General features: G+C 40.4%; 1 protein-coding gene across 3 annotated transcripts in view; it reads right to left on the minus strand.

Moving 5' to 3' along the window:
* Positions 1–2,363: 2,363 nt before the first annotated feature.
* LOC139748645 (uncharacterized) overlaps positions 2,364–21,973 on the minus strand; it is a 163,000-nt gene continuing 143,390 nt past the window's right edge. For all 3 annotated transcript variants that reach the window (XM_071661889.1, XM_071661890.1, XM_071661891.1), the window contains 2 exons: positions 6,907–7,350; positions 2,364–3,875 (listed from right to left, as the gene is read on the minus strand). In XM_071661889.1, coding sequence (XP_071517990.1) covers positions 3,860–3,875; positions 6,907–7,350 — 460 coding nt within the window. In that variant the 3' untranslated portion in view covers positions 2,364–3,859. The remainder of the gene's footprint in view (positions 3,876–6,906; positions 7,351–21,973) is intronic.

Here is a 21,973-nt window from a genome sequence, read left to right on the forward strand (position 1 = left end):
GATCAGGGAACTGCTTCGAGATGAAAAGTTCGACGAAGAGCTAAATGAAGTTGAAAAACTGCATGGCTGTCATTCACAAGAGTTTGCAGGGAGTTTTGGGGGAATCACGTATCAGAAAACTACTGTAATATTGTAAAAGGTCTAGACTTCGTATAAAGCTCTAGGGTGTACTTAAAATTTTTTCTGAATAAACCTGGGGCATCAGTGATGAGCACAGCAAAAGATTTCAACAAGACATTTTGGCCATGGAAAAGTGGTACCAAGGAAAGTGAAGCCCCTCTGTGTTGGCAGATTACTGCAGGAGACTAAGGAGGAATGTTACAGAGGCCAAATATAGCCAAAAATCATACACTTCTACATTTTAGAGGTAAGTTTTCTAAATGTAATACCAGCCATACTTATGAATGAGTAATAAACACTTATTGAAAAATTTAATTGCTCTGTCTTTTAAGAAGCATGCTTGATAGAAAAAATCTAAAAACAGATTCAAATTCAGCATGAAAAGTACTATAATGTCCATCTATTTTAGTTCGTTGGACAAAACAAGTTAAAATTTTGCTGACCAGTGTTATCTTTCATTTTTCTCTTCTGCTTCTTTGGCTATCACATTCAATATTTTTTCAACCTCCCGTGATAATTCAAATGCTCCACTCCCACGACTTTACTCTGAAGATGTAGAGAGAGAGTTCTATTTCACAGGGAGAGCATGTAGCAATCACTATGAATCTTGTTTGGTTAATAGCACTGCTTTTGTCTGATGCCACGCACATTGTAAAATTGTCAACCCTAGGTACATCTAAAACAATATTCAGCCACTTACTAAGGATTTCTTTACGTTTATTTGCTCATCGCATGTACATCAATTTCATTTGGCATTATTCAACCTATCCATCTTTCTTGCTGTACTCTCATAAATTTTTGTGCGATGTATTTTTTCTGTATTCCGAGTATCACTGCTCATTCAATCCCTGTTTCTTCTTTGCTGGGATATTTTAACACTGAGTATGTTGATTTTGATACCCACCAAATAACTAAAACACGATTTTGCCATTAAGCATGGCTAGCACTCAGCACTCACCATATGCCATATCTCTTCAATAAAAGTGTTTCTCTCCAGTGCCATAAACATGGCACAGCTGTCAATCTTGCGTTCAGAACTTGCAATGTTCTTACACATTTACTCAGCTTCTGTTGAAGGGTTTGTGGTTATTCCACACAGATTTCATACCTCACATGGCAGAATGTTAAAACAATTTAAATTTTTTCTCACTAGGCTCACACAAATGTTTCATATCTCTATGGCACATTTCAAGGAATACTTACAAAATGAATTGCTCTTCTTCCTTTTGATATTTCTAGTTCATGCTTTTTTTTCCAATGTGTTGCCATGTAGGGAACACCTCTCTAATCTGTAAGGGTGAAGTTCTTTTCACCTCTCATCGTAGTTCTTATGTTCTATCCTTTTCACCTCTCATCGTAGTTCTTATGTTCTACCCTTTTCACCTCTCATCGTAGTTCTTATGTTCTATCCCCTTGATATCATTTTGTGAAGTAATTCTGGATTCTTTCCAATTTAACGATTTCAGCTTGCTTCGATGGTGACCAACAGTATTCAAAATGAAAACTGTAAACATTTTCAGCTTCAATTTTCTATCTCCTGCTGCAAAAGCTCTCATCATCACTGCACTCATTACTTGACTCACCAGTGATTTTTTTTTCCCCACCAAATAGTTCCTGCTTTTCATGTGATCACAATCAGGTCTTTTAAGTGTCTTCCTTACAAATTTTCTTTCTCGATGGCCCCTTGTAAGGTGTTACCACTTAGTAGTCTTTCTCCAACTCTGGCATTAAAATATCTCTTCCCTAAGTTCCATTAGGCTCTCTTCAGCCTATTGATATATTATTACGAGGTCCTTGTGCATCTGTTCTGTCTTCCCCTACGCTATCATCTTAATCTGATGGTGACTGCAGCAAACCATTCTATACTTACTTCTGCCTTTATGTTTAGTAGGATATCTTTATAAAGAGTTTACAGGCTTAACACCAATCCTTGAAGCACCCCTCTTAAAACATCTTCATGAGATATTGTTCCATTTACTACTTTGAATTCCCTGTTTGCTAGAAACTTCTTGATCCATCCTCCTAGTTTACCTTTTATAAAAAAGAGAGAGAGAGAGAGCACAATTAATCTATCTATATTAAGAGATACTTCTGACAATCTTATTTTTCCCATGCGAATACTTCCACCTGCAACTAAGGCTGACTGGTAAATTCAGATCATCTTCAGTACAAGTCCCTAAGAAGATTAAGCACACTTTACTTTTAATACAAGAGCAGGAAACTTCATAATAAAAATAACAACATCTACATCTTTATTTATTCCAACCTTTGCTATATTCCAAATAAACAAACTTGTGGCCAAAATACCTACAATTTAGAAAAAAGAAAAAATCTTTACCTTACATAATGTAAACTAAGAAGAAAGAACAGCTGTTTGACAGAAAAAAAAGGGGGGGAAAGATAATTCTCTTTTAAGAACTGGTGGAAGAATGCAGGAACTATAAAAAAAAAAGAAAGGATGACATAATGAAAATAATCTTAGCTTCTCAATTACGGTAAAAGATTAAGCCAGAAAGAGTCAGTTCTAAGTGCTGCACTTAACAGTACACTTAGAGCTGGTGATTTATTTCAAACTACAAAATTAACTAACATCTTACTTTGTAGGCTGCCACCCCATTCTGAGAAACTGCAATACACATACTAACTTAAGTGTCCAAAAGGAGGATTAAGTGTCTGCCTCATATGATTTGAAGTGTAAATGGAAAAAAATGTGCAATACTTGAAGGTTGGCCTATGAAATAGGTTAAAATTAAGCATTACATTAAAATTACTTCAATCTGAAATACTACCCCTTACAATTATTCATGGGAAAAAAGAGGGGAAAAATCAACTAGACATGAGAAACTTATTTATCATGAAGATTCTCCTTTCATCCTTACTTTATGAAATGCAGAATCACCAAAAAACTATGAAAGATTACATAAAAAGGGGGAGGGGCTACCAATAATTAGAATTGGACCTGCAAGAATATATATATATATATATATATATATATATATATATATATATATATATATATATATATATATATATATATATATATATTTTTTTTTTTTTCATACTATTCGCCATTTCCCGCATTAGCGAGGTAGCGTTAAGAACAGAGGACTGGGCCTTTGAGGGAATATCCTCATATGGCCCCCTTCTCTGTTCTTTCTTTTGGAAAATTTAAAAAAAAAATGAGAGGGGAGGATTTCCAGCCCCCCACTCCCATATATATATATATATATATATATATATATATATATATATATATATATATATATATATATATATATACACACAATTTCCCACATTTGTGGGGTGGCATCCTTACAGCAAGAAGGATATTTTCCAGGACCATACAGACCAGCTCTATGCACACCCAAGTGAACTATAAATCTGCCTGAATGCTGAACTCGATCCATGTCTCACGTGTAGCACAAGTGCAGAGCATTTCTTCTGTATCACAGTACCTGTTATTGTGTTATTGGTAGCCTCACCATCATCCTATTTCTTTCCAATAACATTTTTTTTTTAGTATATTTACATGGATATCAAAATCTCAAGACTGGTACATGGTACAAAGATCTATTTTGTACTCTTAAACAACACAGTAATTTAAACTAAATTAAACAATACATTATATAAATAATACCTATGTGTATAATAAACTAAGTTGTAGATGGTCAGATGCTGAACACGAAATTATCCTCTATGTAGCCTACAGAATCTCTAAATCATATGCGTGTCCAAACCCTCAGTAGGTGTAGTATCTGGGGAAAAATGAGAGAAATTAGACATCGAACTATACTTTTTAATAATTGGAGATCAAGAGTCAGAGGTCTGAGATAATTGTGGGAGTGCATCAAGACTGTGTGATATCCATGTGTTAAATTACTATAATTATGGATGAGACTTGTCATGAGGTCATAAGAGGGTGATAACAGTGAGATTCTTAATCATGGGAAGCAGAATTGGAGTTTCCACAGGTGTTGTAAACATGATGCTATGTTGTTAGCAAAGTACGAGGAGGAGTTTACAAAGAACTATAAGACATTAATGTTTAGGGTATAAAAGCTGCTAGCATGAAGGGGCACTCATCCCAAAATTGATGTATGGTCTGGACCAAAATGTACATATTTCAGGAATAATAAAAAAAAGTAAGAAAAACTGATACCTTGCACAATATAGTAAGAATTAGGAGGATAAAAAGGTCAAATAAATATGTGAGAAGATTATGTGGTGTGCAAATATGAAAGGCTTTAACGACATGTAGAACACACAGATGATACGTTGGTGAAAAGGATACGCTACAGTATGGTAGAAGGCACAAAGAGGAAATGCAAACCATGAAAGAGATGATGAGATGTAGAAAGAACTCGCTAGGGCTGAGGATATTCCAGATAAAGATGTTTGGAGAAATATTCATGATCAGATGCAATGGAAGCATTTTGTGTAAGTAGCGAAAACAGAGACTTTGGTTTTGAGTGATGACTCATTCCAGCATAAACAGAAAAATCAAGTATTGTATTTCTGAAAGTCCTTGTGTCATGCTTGAGGATACGTCAAAGTAATGATTCATCCCATTAACAGACATGGACAGATTGATAGATACATACATACATATTCAGAAAGCATACATAAATTTGATGGACAGATAAATATCTACATAAATATATGCTTATATATGTATCTCATGGGGATAGATAAGATCTGGTTAAGGTTAATGCCTACAAGGCACAGTTTCTACCCATTTCTCTAACAAAAATTCCTCATAACTTTCCTCTCTCCTATTATGGCACCATAATTCCACCTCCTGACTTAATGAAAAGCAGGAGACCAAATTGGAGGTGGAAGGATGGAGTGAAAAAGATTTTGAGCAATTGGGGCCTGAACATACAGGAGGGTGAGGCATGCAAGGAATAGAGTGAATTAGAATGATGTGGTATACAAGGATCGACGTACTGTCTATGGACTCAACCAGGGCATGTAAAACGTCTGGGGTAAACCATGGAAAGGTCTGTGGGGCCTGGATGTGGATAGGGAGCTGTGGTTTCGGTGCATTATTACATGACAGCTAGAGACTGAGTGTGAACGAATGTGGCCTTTGTTGTCTGTTTTCCTAGTGCTACCTCAATGAAGCAGGGGGTAGCAATGCTGTTTCCTGCAGGGCAGGGTAACACCAGGAATGGATGAAGGCAAGCAAGTATGAATATGTATATGCATATGCACATATTCATTCTATGTGTGTGTATGTATATGTATGTACATGATTATATGTATTTGTATATATACAGGCATTTATGTATATATGTGTGCATATGAGTGGATGGATCATTCTTCATCTGTTTCCTGGCGCTACCTTGCTGATGTGGGAAACAGCAATTATGTATAATACATAAATAAAATAAATACATATCTATCTCTGGGGATAGGGAAGAGAGAATGCTTCCCACGTATTCCCTGCGTGTCATAGAGGGCGATTAAAAGGGGTGTGAGCAGGGGGCTGGAAATCCTCTCCTCCCAGAGAAGGGGGCTAAGTAAGAACAATCCCTCTAAGGCTCAATCCTCTGTTTTTAATGCTACCTTGCTGACGCAGGAAATGGCAATCAAGTATGAAAAAATACTGTATAATGAATTCTAAATAAAAACAGAAAACAACAAACTTAATTCCAACACTTACTGCTGTTCCTGAATTGCTAATTGGTGCTGGTGAAAAGGGAGGAGGTGTCACTGGGGAAGGTCATTGGGGTCCGATGAGGAGTTAAAGGGGAAGGAGGTCATCTGGGTCCGATGATGAGGAGGTGGGAGGAGGAGTCACTGGGGAAGGAGGTCATCTGGATCCAATGACATAGTTGTGGAAGGTGGTGGTTGGGCGAGTTCAGTCATTAAATCACTACATGCTGATGGACAGTAATCCTTACAAGAGTCCTTTTCAAAAAGAAATCTAGTGTTGTCTATTTAGGTTTCTTTGTCTTCCCAAAGTGGATTTCTCTACAACACCTGACATCAGCTAGGACATTTCAGGCCACCTGTGAACTCCATTCTGGCTCATCCCCATCAAGTACAGTAAGAGCACACATTTCTCACATGGTGCTGGCAACACCACACCATAACACTGTCAACCTAATGATGATCACATTACTCCACACTTAAGCCCACGAGTTAAAAAAGATGTAAATGGACAGTGCACATTACTTTAAAGATGGCACAAATCAAACACACTTAAGCTGAGAGGTTTCTGTATTACCTAATCAATGAACTATCCATACTTCAATGCTGTCCTCAAATATCTAATTCTAAACACATTCACCCTCCTCTGTGCATTATCATCTACAGCCTATTCCTCACCTCCATACAACATCAATGGTAATACTGTACCTTCAAACACATCCATTTTCACCCTCCCAAATAAGTGACCTCTCTTTCCACCCATTCCTCAGTGCTCCTAGAGCCCTTTCACCCACTCTATGACTTATCCATGCTTCCATGGTTCCATTCACTGCCATGTTCACTCCCAGATATCTAAACATCCAACTTCCACTAAATTTTCTCCCAAATGAATTATTGCACTGCTTTCCATGCACCATACATGACAGCCAGAAAGTGTACATGAGCCGGTAAGGCCACTGTTCATCTGTTCCTGACAATACTTTGCCATGGCAAAAACTGGCATGCTTTGCGTGTATTACATTTGACCATGTATTAACAGTATATGTCTAACTTATACTAACCACAGCAGACTGTAAAATGTACACATGACACTTCTTAGCATATATGGTTGGTAACTTTGTAAAAACTAACCTTCTGTCTTCTGCTGGGGATGGTGATCGACGGTATGTATCCCGTGGTGAAGGTGACCTCCGTGGTGGAGTTCGACTGCGATATGATGTTTGTGGGGAAGGAGATCTGCGACGGTATGATGTTTCTGGTGAGGGGGATCTATGATATGGGAGTTCTCTTGTTGGGTATTTATCCTCAGATGTACTACCTCGCCGATTGTTGGGAGAATAATCATCCTGTCCACTGTCGTACCCATTTCTTTCCCTGTATCGTTGATCTCTGCTACCACGATCACGATCTCGACTTCTATCTCTCTCTCGACTTTTATCTCTCTCTCGACTTCTATCTCGGTCTCGCCCCCCATCACGGTCTCTATGGTCATAGTATCTACTGCCATGGTAGGAATCAGAGCCACGTTCATGACGTGAGCTTGATCTGTATCTACGATCATCATGTGGTGAATCTCTGAAAGCAGTATAAAATAAGTTTTTAGTCTTAATATTTAGGAAACAAACTGAACTACAATAATGTCTTCAAATATGCAGATGATTTAAAATCAAATAGATATTACTGTTTTGCATTCCTCAAACAAACTCTAACTACCATCTATCTGGACTTCCAATAACTAACTATCTATCTATATCTCTGACAGCAACAGAGTCTCCACAACTATTGACCTCTAGCACTACTTCTTATCCTTCAATGCTTCATCCTTAACAGGCCACCGGCAGAGGACAACTCTAGTGCAGTGTTTGCAGAGGCTCCTGCCTAATAGTCCTACTGATTAGTACCTAATGCTCCTGCCTACTAATTCTACTTAATGTTTTTACCTAATGCTACAGCTTAAATGTTCCAACGTACTACTTCTATCTACTAATCCTACCATTTTGCCAAAAGGCAGGGCTAGCACACAGCGCTCTCTGCAGGAAAGTCAAGATTACAAAGAATGAGCTGTGTGAGTTAATGTTGTCAAGTATTACAATGTGTAACAAAGAAAGATTGTATGTTTGTGGGCAGAATGCCAGTAGTCCATGTGTGGGTGAGGCAGAAAGAAAAGACAGCTACCTGGGTCAGAGGAGCACATATTGACAACCACTGAAGTGCTGGCTCACTACACAACTGTCACTACCACTCCTGGTACCCAGGTTAAGTGGTACTGGTAAGTTACCTCCCTGATCGTTGGCTGCCTACCAATTTCTATCAAATAGACGAAAAATTTACTAGTAGACTTTATAATTACATAATGGTGTATAAATACATTTTGACCTTGGCAAAAAAAAATTTATGTGCATGCACTTTGACAATTACACTCAATACTATCAATACTAGACTGGCATTCATAAAAACACAATAAACTCTATATAATGTCCTCTCAACCCATACAAGTCAAACTTATAAACTTAATGACAACTCTATATAGCGTGGACTGCTGACACTCTGTCCACAAACATACAATCTCTCCTTGTCACACTTGACAACACTTAACTCAAAACAAGTCATTCTTCGTAACTCTAGATTCTCCTGAGGTGAGCGCTATGTGCTAGCCCTGCCTTTTGGCAAAATGTTAGAAGTAATGGACAGAAGTAGTAGGAAGTAATATTAGGAAGAAACATTAGGTAGAAGTAACAGGTAGGAACAACAGGCAGGAGTATTGAGTACAATTAGTAGACCGGAACATTTGGCAGGAATATTAACTAGTTGGTTAGAACATTAAATAAGAGTCTCTGAATACACTGCACTTGAGTTGCCCTCTCCCGGGGCCTTTTAAGGGTGCGGCATTAAAAGCTAAGAAGTGGCATGGTGTTTCACCATTCTTATTATTTTATTTATCGTAATTTGTTGTTGTCTCCTGCATTAGCGAGGTAGCGCAAGGAAACGGACGAAAGAATGGCCCAACCGACCCACATACACAAGTATATACATACACGTCCACACATGCAAATATACATACCTATACATCTCAATGTATACATATATATACACACACAGACATATACATACATACTCATGTACATAATTCATACTTTCTGACCTTATTCATTCCTGTCGCCACCCCGCCACACATGAAATGACACTGCATGTGCGTGAATTAGCACTAGGAAAAGAAAACAAAGGCCACATCCGTTCACACTCAGTCTCTAGCTGTCATGTATAATGCATCGAAACCACAGTTCCCTTTCCACATCCAGGCCCCACAGAACTTTCCATGGTTTATCCCAAACGCTTCACATGCCCTGGTTCAATTCATTGACAGCACATCGACCCCGGTATACCACATCGTTCCAATTCACTCTATTCCTTGCACGCCTTTCACCCTCCTGCATGTTCAGGCCCCGATCACACAAAATCTTTTTCACTCCATCTTTCCACCTCCAATTTGGTCTCCCACTTCTCCTCGTTCCCTCCACCTCTGACACATACATGCTCTTTGTCAATCTTTCCTCACTCATTCTCTCCATGGGACCAAACCACTTCAAAACACCCTCTTCTGCTCTCTCAATAACACTCTTTTTATTACCACACATCTCTCTTACCCTTTCATTACTAAATCAAACCATCTCATTTCCAGCACATCCACCCTCCTGTGCACAACTCTATCTATAGCCCACGTCTCGCAACCATATAACATTGTTGGAACCACTATTCCTTCAAACATACCCATTTTTGCTTTCCAAGATAATGTTCTCCACTTCCACACATTCTTCAATGCTCCCAGAACTATCGCCCACTCCCCCACCCTATGATTCACTTCCGCTTCCATGGTTCCATCCGTTGCCAAATCCACTCCCAGATATCTAAAACACTTCACTTCCTCCAGTTTTTCTCCATTCAAACTTAACTCCCAATTGACTTGTCCCTCAACCCTACTGTACCTAATAACCTTGCTCTTATTCACATTTACTCTCAGCTTTCTTCTTTCACACACTTTACCAAACTCAGTCACCAGCTTCTGCAGTTTCTCACATGAATCAGCCACCAGCGCTGTATCATCAGCAAACAACAACTAACTCACTTCCCAAGCTCTCTCATCCACAACAGACTGCAAACTTGCCCCTCTTTCCAAAACTCTTGCATTCACCTCCCTAACAACCCCATCCATAAACAAATTAAACAACCATGGAGACATCACGCACCCCTGCCACAAACCAACATTCACTGAGAACCAATCACTTTCCTCTCTTCCTACATGTATACATGCCTTACGTCCTCGATAAAAACTTTTCACTGCTTCTAACAACTTGCCTCCCACACCATACATTCTTAATACCTGCCACAGAGCATCTCTATCAACACTATCATATGCCTTCTCCAGATCCATAAATGCTACATACAAATCCATTTGCTTTTCTAAGTATTTCTCACATACATTCTTCAAAGCAAACACCTGATTCGCACATCCTCTACCACTTCTGAAGCCACATTGCTCTTACCAAATCTGATGCTCTGTACATGCCTTCACCCTCTCAATCAATACCCTCCCATATAATTTCCCAAGAATACTTAACGAACTTATACCTCTGTAATTTGAGCCCTCACCTTTCTTCCCTTTGCCTTTGTACAATGGCACTATGCAAGCATTCCGCCAATCCTCAGGCACCTCACCACGAGACATACATACATTAAATAACCTTACCAACCAGTCAACAATACAATCACCCCCTTTTTTAATAAATTCCACTGCAATACCATCCAAACCCGCTGCCTTGCCGGCTTTCATCTTCTGCAAAGCTTTAACTACCTCTTCTCTGTTTACTAAGTCATTCTCCCTAACCCTCTCACTTTGCACACCATCTCGACCAAAACACCCTATATCTGCCACTCTATCATCAAACACCTTCAAAATACTCACTCCATCTCCTCACATCACCACTACTTGTTATCACCTCCCCATTAGCCCCCTTCACTGATGCTAGACTTAAGAACAGTAGCAATACCACATCCTTGCTTCTGTATATAAAGTTTCTGTTTATAAATTCAAGCTTCCCATTTGCTTTCTTGGTAGCTTCATTGCAATGCTAGGAGAATCTGAAGCTGATAAGAGACAGTGCCTCTAGATCTCTCAATCTAGGGGTGTCCTTTATTTTAAGGCCCGTCAGTTCATTATCAAATTTTTGGTTTTGGTGTCCTACTTGTAATAGCTGACATTTATTGAAGTTAATGGCACTTGCCATTTACGAGACCATTCAGCAATTTCATCTCAATCCTCTTGTAGTCTTAGCCTACCTTATTCAGTTAATAGGGCACTGCTGATCTCAGTGTCATCTGCATATTTGGCCATGGCAATAGTGTCCTTAACTAGAGAACTCCAGTGCCATTTATTTGCTTTTAGTACCTCACTCTTAACAGACATTGGCAGAGTGCAACTCTATCACGGTGTCCGCAGAGGCTTCAACCTAATGTTCCTAATGACTACTTCTACTTAATGCTTCTCCCCAATGTCCCTACTTACTATCACTATCTAATGCTCCTGCCTAATTATTCCTTCCTCCTACTTATATATATATTCCTCCTACCATTTCACTTGTTGTTCGCTGATGATACAGCGCTGGTGGCTGATTCATGAGAGAAACTGCAGAAGCTGGTGACGTGAGTTTGGTAAAGTGTGTGAAAGAAGAAAGCTGAGAGTAAATGTGAATAAGAGCAAGGTTATTAGGTACAGTAGGGTTGTAGGACAAGTCAACTGGGAGGTAAGTTTGAATGGAGAAAAGCTTGAGAAATGGAGAAAAACTTGAGGAAGTGAAGTGTTTTAGATGTCTGGGAGTGGATTTGGCAGTGGATGGAACCATGGAAGTGGAAGTGAATCATAGGGTGGGGGAGGGGGCAAAAGTTCTGGGAGCGTTGAAGAATGTGTGGAAGTCGAGAACAGTATCTCGGAAAGCAAAAATGGGTATGTTTGAAGGAATAGTGGTTCCAACAATGTAATACGGTTGCGAGGTGTGGGCTATGGATAGAGTTGTGCATAGCAGGGTGGATGTGCTGGAAATGAGATGTTTGAGGACAATATGTGGAGTGAGGTGCTTTGATCGAGTAAGTAATAGTAGGGTAAGAGAGATGTGTGGAAATAAAAAGTGTGTGGTTGAGAGAGCAGAAGAGGGTGTTTTGAAATGGTCTGGTCACATGGAGAGAATGAGTGAGGAAAGATTGACCAAGAGGATATATGTCTTAGAGGTAGAGGGAACGAGGAGAAGTGGGAGACCAAATTGGAGGTGGAAAGATGGAGTGAAAAAGATTTTGAGTGATCGGGCCCTGAGCATGGAGGAGAGTGAAAGACGTGCAAGGAATAGAGTGAATTGGAACGATGTGGTATACCAGGGTCTACGTGCTGTCAATGGATTAAACCAGGGCATGTGAAGCGTCTGGGGTAAACCATGGAAAGTTCTGTGGGGCCTGGATGTGGAAAGGGAGCTGTGGTTTCGTTGCATTATTACATGACAGCTAGAGACTGAGTGTGAACAAATGGGGCCTTTGTTGTCTTTTCCTAGTGCTACCTCGCACACATGAGGGGGAGGGGGTTGTTATTCCATGTGTGGCGAGGTGGCGAAGGGAATAAATAAAGGCAGGCAGTATGAATTATGTACATGTGTATATATGTATATATCTGTGTGTGTATATATATGTGTACATGGAGATGTATAGGTATGTACATTTGTGTGTGTGGACATGTATGTATATACATGTGTATGTGGGTGGGTTGGGCCATTCTTTCGTCTGTTTCCTTGTGCTACCTCGGTAATGCGGGAGACAGCGACAAAGCAAAATAAAAAAAATATATATACATATTTCTTTCTTTTCTCTCATACTATTCGCCATTTCCCGCATTAGCAAGTTAGCGTTAAGAACAGAGGACTGGGCCTTAGAGGGAATATCCTCACCTGGCCCCCTTCTCTGTTCCTTCTTTTGAAAATTAAAAAAAAAAAAAAACGAGAGGGGAGGATTTCCAGCCACCCGCTTCCTCCCCTTTTAGTCGCCTTCTACGACACGCAGGGAATACGTGGGAAGTATTATTTCTCCCCATCCCCAGGGATAATATATATATATATATATATATATATATATATATATATATATATATAAATATATATATATATATATATATATATATATATATATATATATATATATATATGGTTTCACAACTGGCAGAGGATGTGTGGATCAGGTGTTTGCTTTGAAGAATGTATGTGAGAAATACTTAGAAAAGCAAATGGATTTGTATGTAGCATTTATGGATCTGGAGAAGGCATATGATAGAGTTGATAGAGATGCTCTGTGGAAGGTATTAAGAATATATGGTGTGGGAGGCAAGTTCTTAGAAGCAGTGAAAAGTTTTTATCGAGGATGTAAGGCATGTGTACATGTAGGAAGAGAGGAAAGTGATTGGTTCTCAGTGAATGTAGGTTTGCGGCAGCGGAGTGTGATGTCTCCCTGGTTTTAATTTGTTTATGGATGGGGTTGTTAGGGAGGTGAATGCAAGAGTTTTGGAAAGAGGGGCAAGTATGAAGTCTGTTGGGGATGAGAGAGCTTGGGAAGTGAGTCAGTTGTTCGCTGATGATACAGCGCTGGTGGCTGATTCATGTGAGAAACTGCAGAAGCTGGTGACTGAGTTTGGTAAAGTGTGTGAAAGAAGAAAGTTAAGAGTAAATGTGAATAAAAGCAAAGTAATTAGGTACAGTAGGGTTGAGGGTCAAGTCAATTGGGAGGTAAGTTTGAATGGAGAAAAACTGGAGGAAGTAAAGTGTTTTAGATATCTGGGAGTGGATCTGGCAGCGGATGGAACCATGGAAGTGGAAGTGGATCATAGGGTGGGGGAGGGGGCAAAAATCCTGGGAGCCTTGAAGAATGTGTGGAAGTTGAGAACATTATCTCGGAAACCAAAAATGGGTATGTTTGAAGGAATAGTAGTTCCAACAATGTTGTATGGTTGCGAGGCGTGGGCTATGGATAGAGTTGTGCGCAGGAGGATGGATGTGCTGGAAATGAGATGTTTGAGGACAATGTGTGGTGTGAGGTGGTTTGATCGAGTAAGTAACGTAAGGGTAAGAGAGATGTGTGGAAATAAAAAGAGCGTGGTTGAGAGAGCAGAAGAGGGTGTTTTGAAATGGTTTGGGCACATGGAGAGAATGAGTGAGGAAAGATTGACCAAGAGGATATATGTGTCGGAGGTGGAGGGAACGAGGAGAAGTGGGAGACCAAATTGGAGATGGAAAGATGGAGTGAAAGAGATTTTGTATGATCGGGGCCTGAACATGCAGGAGGGTGAAAGGGGGGCAAGGAATAGAGTGAATTGGATCGATGTGGTATACCGGGGTTGACGTGCTGTCAGTGGATTGAATCAGGGCATGTGAAGCGTCTGGGGTAAACCATGGAAAGCTGAGTAGGTATGTATATTTGCGTGTGTGGACGTATGTATATACATGTGTATGGGGGTGGGTTGGGCCATTTCTTTTGACTGTTTCTCTGTTTCCTTGCATTACCTCGCAAACGCGGGAGACAGCGAAAAACAAAAAAAAAAAAAAAAAAAAAAAAGAAATATATATATATATATATATATATATATATATATATATATATATATATATATATATATATATATATATATATCTTTTTTTTTTGCTTTGTCGCTGTCTCCCGCGTTTGCGAGGTAGCGCAAGGAAACAGACGAAAGAAATGGCCCAACCCACCCCCATACACATGTATATACATACGTCCACACACGCAAATATACATACCTACACAGCTTTCCATGGTTTACCCCAGACGCTTCACATGCCTTGATTCAATCCACTGACAGCACGTCAACCCCGGTATACCACATCGCTCCAATTCACTCTATTCCTTGCCCTCCTTTAACCCTCCTGCATGTTCAGGCCCCGATCACACAAAATCTTTTTCACTCCATCTTTCCACCTCCAATTTGGTCTCCCTCTTCTCCTCGTTCCCTCCACCTCCGACACATATATCCTCTTGGTCAATCTTTCCTCACTCATTCTCTCCATGTGACCAAACCATTTCAAAACACCCTCTTCTGCTCTCTCAACCACGCTCTTTTTATTTCCACACATCTCTCTTACCCTTACGTTACTTACTCGATCAAACCACCTCACACCACACATTGTCCTCAAACATCTCATTTCCAGCACATCCATCCTCCTGCGCACAACTCTATCCATAGTCCACGCCTCGCAACCATACAACATTGTTGGAACCACTATTCCTTCAAACATACCCATTTTTGGTTTCCGAGATAATGTTCTCGACTTCCACACATTCTTCAAGGCTCCCAGAATTTTTGCCCCCTCCCCCACCCTATGATCCACTTCCGCTTCCATGTTTCCATCCGCTGCCAGATCCACTCCCAGATATCTAAAACACTTCACTTCCTCCAGTTTTTCTCCATTCAAACTCACCTCCCAATTGACTTGACCCTCAACCCTACTGTACCTAATAACCTTGCTCTTATTCACATTTACTCTTAAATTTCTTCTTTCACACACTTTACCAAACTCAGTCACCAGCTTCTGCAGTTTCTCACATGAATCAGCCACCAGCGCTGTATCATCAGCGAACAACACCTGACTCACTTCCCAAGCTCTCTCATCCCCAACAGACTTCATCCTTGCCCCTCTTTCCAAAACTCTTGCATTTACCTCCCTAACAACCCCAACCATAAACAAATTAAACAACCATGGAGACATCACACACCCCTGCCGCAAACCTACATTCACTGAGAACCAATCACTTTCCTCTCTTCCTACACGTACACATGCCTTACATCCTCGATAAAAACTTTTCACTGCTTCTAACAACTTGCCTCCCACACCATATATTCTTAATAACTTCCACAGAGCATCTCTATCAACTCTATCATATGCCTTCTCCAGATCCATAAATGCTACATACAAATCCATTTGCTTTTCTAAGTATTTCTCACATACATTCTTCAAAGCAAACACCTGATCCACACATCCTCTACCACTTCTGAAACCACACTGCTCTTCCCCAATCTGATGCTCTGTACATGCCTTCACCCTCTCAATCAATACCCTCCCATACAATTTGCCAGGAATACTCAACAAACTTATACCTCTGTAATTTGAGCACTCACTCTTATCCCCTTTGCCTTTGTACAATGGCACTATGCACGCATTCCGCCAATCCTCAGGCACCTCACCATGAGTCATATATACATTAAATAACCTTACCAACCAGTCAACAATACAGTCACCCCCTTTTTTAATAAATTCCACTGCAATACCATCCAAACCTGCTGCCTTGCCGGCTTTCATCTTCCGCAAAGCTTTTACTACCTCTTCTCTGTTTACCAAATCATTTTCCCTAACCCTCGCACTTTGCACACCACCTCGACCAAAACACCCTATATCTGCCACTCTATCATCAAACACATTCAACAAAAAAAAAAAAATATATATATATATATATATATATATATATATATATATATATCTTTCTTTTCTTTCAAACTATTCGCCATTTCCCACATTAGCGAGGTAGCGTTAAGAACACAGGACTGGGCCTTCGAGGGAATAATACCCTCACCTGGCCCAATTCTCTGTTCCTTCTTTTGTAAAAAAAAAAAAGAAAAAAGAAAAAAAAAGAAAAAAAAAAATATATATATATATATATATTATTTATTTTATTTTTTTTATTATACTTTGTCGCTGTCTCCCGCATTTGCGAGGTAGCGCAAGGAAACAGACGAAAGAAATGGCCCACCCCCCCCCCCATACACATGTATATACATACGTCCACACACGCAGATATACATACCTACACAGCTTTCCATGGTTTACCCCAGACGCTTCACATGCCTTGATTCAATCCACTGACAGCACGTCAACCCCGGTATACCACATCGCTCCAATTCACTCTATTCCTTGCCCTCCTTTCACCCTCCTGCATGTTCAGACCCCAATCACACAAAATCTTTTTCACTCCATCTTTCCACCTCCAATTTGGTCTCCCTCTTCTCCTCGTTCCCTCCACCTCCGACACATATATCCTCTTGGTCAATCTTTCCTCACTCATTCTCTCCATGTGCCCAAACCACTTCAAAACAACCTCTTCTGCTCTCTCAACCACGCTCTTTTTATTTCCACACATCTCTCTTACCCTTACGTTACTCACTCGATCAAACCACCTCATACCACACATTGTCCTCAAACATCTCATTTCCAGCACATTCACCCTCCTGCGCACAACTCCATCCATAGCCCACGCCTCGCAACCATACAACATTGTTGGAACCACTATTCCTTCAAACATACCCATTTTTGGTTTCCGAGATAATGTTCTCGACTTCCACACATTCTTCAACTCTCCCAGGATTTTCGCCCCCTCCCCCACCCTATGATCCACTTCCGCTTCCATGGTTCCATCCGCTGCCAGATCCACTCCCAGATATCTAAAACACTTTACTTCCTCCAGTTTTTCTCCAAGATGTGAAATAAGGAGAGATAGGTAGTATGTTTGAGGAAAGGAACCTGGATGTTTTGGCTCCAAGTGAAACGAAGCTCAAGGGTAAAGGGGAAGAGTGGTTTGGGAATGTCTTGGGAGTAAAGTCAGGGGTTAGTGAGAGGACAAGAGCAAGGGAAGGAGTAGCAGTACTCCTGAAACAGGAGTTGTGGGAGGATGTGATAGAATGTAAGAAAGTAAATTCTCGATTAATATGGGTAAAACTGAAAGTTGATGGAGAGAGATGGGGGATTACTGGTGCATATGCACCTGGGCATGAGAAGAAAGATCATGAGAGGCAAGTGTTTTGGAAGCAGCTGAATGAGTGTTAGTGGTTTTGATGCATGAGACCAGGTTATAGTGATGGGTGATTTGAATGCAAAGGTGAGTAATGTGGCAGTTGAGGGAATAATTGGTGTACATGGGGTGTTCAGTGTTGTAAATGGAAATGGTGAAGAGCTTGTAGATTTATGTGCTGAAAAAGGACTGGTGATTGGGAATACCTGGTTTAAAAAGCGAGATATACATAAGTATACGTATGTAAGTAGGAGAGATGGCCAGAGAGCGTTATTGGATTACGTGTTAATTGACAGGCCCACGAAAGAGAGACTTTTGGATGTTAATGTGCTGAGAGGTGCAACTGGAGGGATGTCTCATCATTATCTTGTGGAGGCTAAGGTGAAGATTTGTATGGGTTTTCAGAAAAGAGGGGTGAATGTTGGGGTGAAGAGGGTGGTGAGAGTAAGTGAGCTTGGGAAGGAGACTTGTGTGAGGAAGTACCAGGAGAGACTGAGTACAGAATGGAAAAAGGTGAGAACAATGGAAGTAAGGGGAGTGGGGAAGGAATGGGATGTATTTAGGGAATCAGTGATGGATTGTGCAAAAGATGCTTGTGGCATGAGAAGAGTGTGAAGGGGTTTAAAAAGCGAGATATACATAAGTATACGTATGTAAGTAGGAGAGATGGCCAGAGAGCGTTATTGGATTACGTGTTAATTGACAGGCCCACGAAAGAGAGACTTTTGGATGTTAATGTGCTGAGAGGTGCAACTGGAGGGATGTCTCATCATTATCTTGTGGAGGCTAAGGTGAAGATTTGTATGGGTTTTCAGAAAAGAGGGGTGAATGTTGGGGTGAAGAGGGTGGTGAGAGTAAGTGAGCTTGGGAAGGAGACTTGTGTGAGGAAGTACCAGGAGAGACTGAGTACAGAATGGAAAAAGGTGAGAACAATGGAAGTAAGGGGAGTGGGGAAGGAATGGGATGTATTTAGGGAATCAGTGATGGATTGTGCAAAAGATGCTTGTGGCATGAGAAGAGTGTGAGGTGGGTTGATTAGAAAGGGTAGTGAGTGGTGGGATGAAGAAGTAAGATTATTAGTGAAAGAGAAGAGAGAGGCATTTGGACGATTTTTGCAGGGAAAAAATGCAATTGAGTGGGAGATGTATAAAAGAAAGAGACAATAGGTCAAGAGAAAGGTGCAAGAGGTGAAAAAGAGGGCAAATGAGAGTTGGGGTGTGAGAGTATCATTAAAATTTAGGGAGAATAAAAAGATGTTCTGGAAGGAGGTAAATAAAGTGCGTAAGACAAGGGAGCAAATGGAAACTTCAGTGATGGGTGCAAATGGGGAGGTGATAACAAGTAGTGATGATGTGAGGAGATGGAGTGAGTATTTTGAAGGTTTGTTGAATGTGTTTGATGATAGAGTGGCAGATATAGGGTGTTTTGGTCGAGGTGGTGTGCAAAGTGAGAGGGTTGGGGAAAATGATTTGGTAAACAGAGAAGAGGTAGTAAAAGCTTTGCGGAAGATGAAAGCCGGCAAGGCAGCAGGTTTGGATGGTATTGCAGTGGAATTTATTAAAAAAGGGGGTGACTGTATTATTGACTGGTTGGTAAGGTTATTTAATGTATGTATGACTCATGGTGAGGTGCCTGAGGATTGGCGGAATGCGTGCATAGTGCCATTGTACAAAGGCAAAGGGGATAAGTGTGAGTGCTCAAATTTCAGAGGTATAAGTTTGTTGAGTATTCCTGGTAAATTATATGGGAGGGTATTGATTGAGAGGGTCAAGGCATGTACAGAGCATCAGATTGGGGAAGAGCAGTGTGGTTTCAGAAGTGGTAGAGAATGTGTGGATCAGGTGTTTGCTTTAAAGAATGTATGTGAGAAATACTTAGAAAAGCAAATGGATTTGTATGTAGCATTTATGGATCTGGAGAAGGCATATGATAGAGTTGATAGAGATGCTCTGTGGAAGGTATTAAGAATATATGGTGTGGGAGGCAAGTTGTTAGAAGCAGTGAAAAGTTTTTATCAAGGATGTAAGGCATGTGTACGTGTAGGAAGAGAGGAGAGTGATTGGTTCCCAGTGAATGTAGGTTCGCGGCAGGGGTGTGTGATGTCTCCATGGTTGTTTAATTTGTTTATGGATGGGGTTGTTAGGGAGGTGCATGCAAGAGTTTTGGAAAGAGGGGCAAGTATGAAGTCTGTTGTGGATGAGAGAGCTTGGTAAGTGAGTCAGTTGTTGTTCGCTGATGATATAGCGCTGGTGGCTGATTCATGTGAGAAACTGCAGAAGCTGGTGACTGAGTTTGGTAAAGTGTGTGAAAGAAGAAATTTAAGAGTAAATGTGAATAAGAGCAAGGTTATTAGGTACAGTAGAGTTGAGGGTCAAGTCAATTGGGAGGTAAGTTTGAATGGAGAAAAACTGGAGGAAGTAAAGTGTTTTATATATATATATATATATATATATATATATATATATATATATATATATATATATATATATATATATATAAAACACTATTGACGTTTGTGTAAATAAATCATATATTTTCCCTTTTCCATAGCCAGAGGTTGAACCATTATGTGACATTCATTTTCTCATTTCATTTCAAGCTAGAAGTTTCAGTTTTCTAAATTATTTCTTACTTTTTTCATATGTATATATATGTATATGTGTGTGTATGTGTGTGTGTATATGTGCGTGTGTATGTGTATGTATATATATATATATGTATATATGTGTATATTATCCCTGGGGATAGGGGTGAAAGAATACTTCCCACGCATTCCTCGCGTGTCGTAGAAGGCGACTAGAGGGGACGGGAGCATGGGGCCAGAAATCCTCCCCTCCTTGTATTTTTAATCTTTCTAAAATGATTTTTTAACTTTATAAAATGGGAAACTGAAGAAGGAGTCACGCGGGGAGTGCTCATCCTCCTCGAAGGCTCAGACTGGGGTGTCTAAATGTGTGTGGATGTAACCAAGATGTGAAAAAAGGAGAGATAGGTAGTTTGTTTGAGGAAAGGAACCTGGATGTTTTGGTTCTGAGTGAAACGAAGCTCAAGGGTAAAGGGGAAGAGTGGTTTGGGAATGTCTTGGGAGTAAAGTCAGGGGTTAGTGAGAGGACAAGAGCAAGGGAAGGAGTAGCAGTACTCCTGAAACAGGAGTTGTGGAAGGATGTGATAGAATGTAAGAAAGTAAATTCTCGATTAATATGGGTAAAACTGAAAGTTGATGGAGAGAGATGGGTGATTACTGGTGCATATGCACCTGGGCATGAGAAGAAAGATCATGAGAGGCAAGTGTTTTGGAAGCAGCTGAATGAGTGTGATAGTGGTTTTGATGCACGAGACCGGGTTATAGTGATGGGTGATTTGAATGCAAAGGTGAGTAATGTGGCAGTTGAGGGAATAATTGGTATACATGGGGTGTTCAGTGTTGTAAATGGAAATGGTGAAGAGCTTGTAGATTTATGTGCTGAAAAAGGACTGGTGATTGGGAATACCTGGTTTAAAAAGCGAGATATACATAAGTATACGTATGTAGTAGGAGAGATGGCCAGAGAGCGTTATTTGGATTACGTGTTAATTGACAGGCGCGCGAAAGAGAGACTTTTGGATGTTAATGTGCTGAGAGGTGCAACTGGAGGGATGTCTGATCATTATCTTGTGGAGGCTAAGGTGAAGATTTGTATGGGTTTTCAGAAAAGAAGAGTGAATGTTGGGGTGAAGAGGGTGGTGAGAGTGAGCTTGCGAAGGAGACTTGTGTGAGGAAGTACCAGGACAGACTGAGTACAGAATGGAAAAAGGTGAGAAAAATGGAAGTAAGGGGAGTGGGGGAGGAATGGGAGGTATTTAGGGAATCAGTGATGGATTGCGCAAAAGATGCTTGTGGCATGAGAAGAGTGGGAGGTGGGTTGATTAGAAAGGGTAGTGAGTGGTGGGATGAAGAAGTAAGATTATTAGTGAAAGAGAAGAGAGAGGCATTTGGACGATTTTTGCAGGGAAAAAATGCAATTGAGTGGGAGATGTATAAAAGAAAGAGACAGGAGGTCAAGAGAAAGGTGCAAGAGGTGAAAAAGAGGGCAAATGAGAGTTGGGGTGAGAGAGTATCATTAAATTTTAGGGAGAATAAAAAGATGTTCTGGAAGGAGGTAAATAAAGTGTGTAAGACAAGGGAGCAAATGGGAACTTCAGTGAAGGGCACAAATGGGGAGGTGATAACAAGTAGTGGTGATGTGAGAAGGAGATGGAGTGAGTATTTTGAAGGTTTGATGAATGTGTTTGATGATAAGAGTGGGAGATATAGGGTGTTTTGGTCGAGGTGGTGTGC

This window comes from Panulirus ornatus, chromosome 5, assembly GCF_036320965.1.
Source record: "Panulirus ornatus isolate Po-2019 chromosome 5, ASM3632096v1, whole genome shotgun sequence".
Taxonomy (NCBI): Eukaryota; Metazoa; Arthropoda; class Malacostraca; order Decapoda; family Palinuridae; genus Panulirus; species Panulirus ornatus.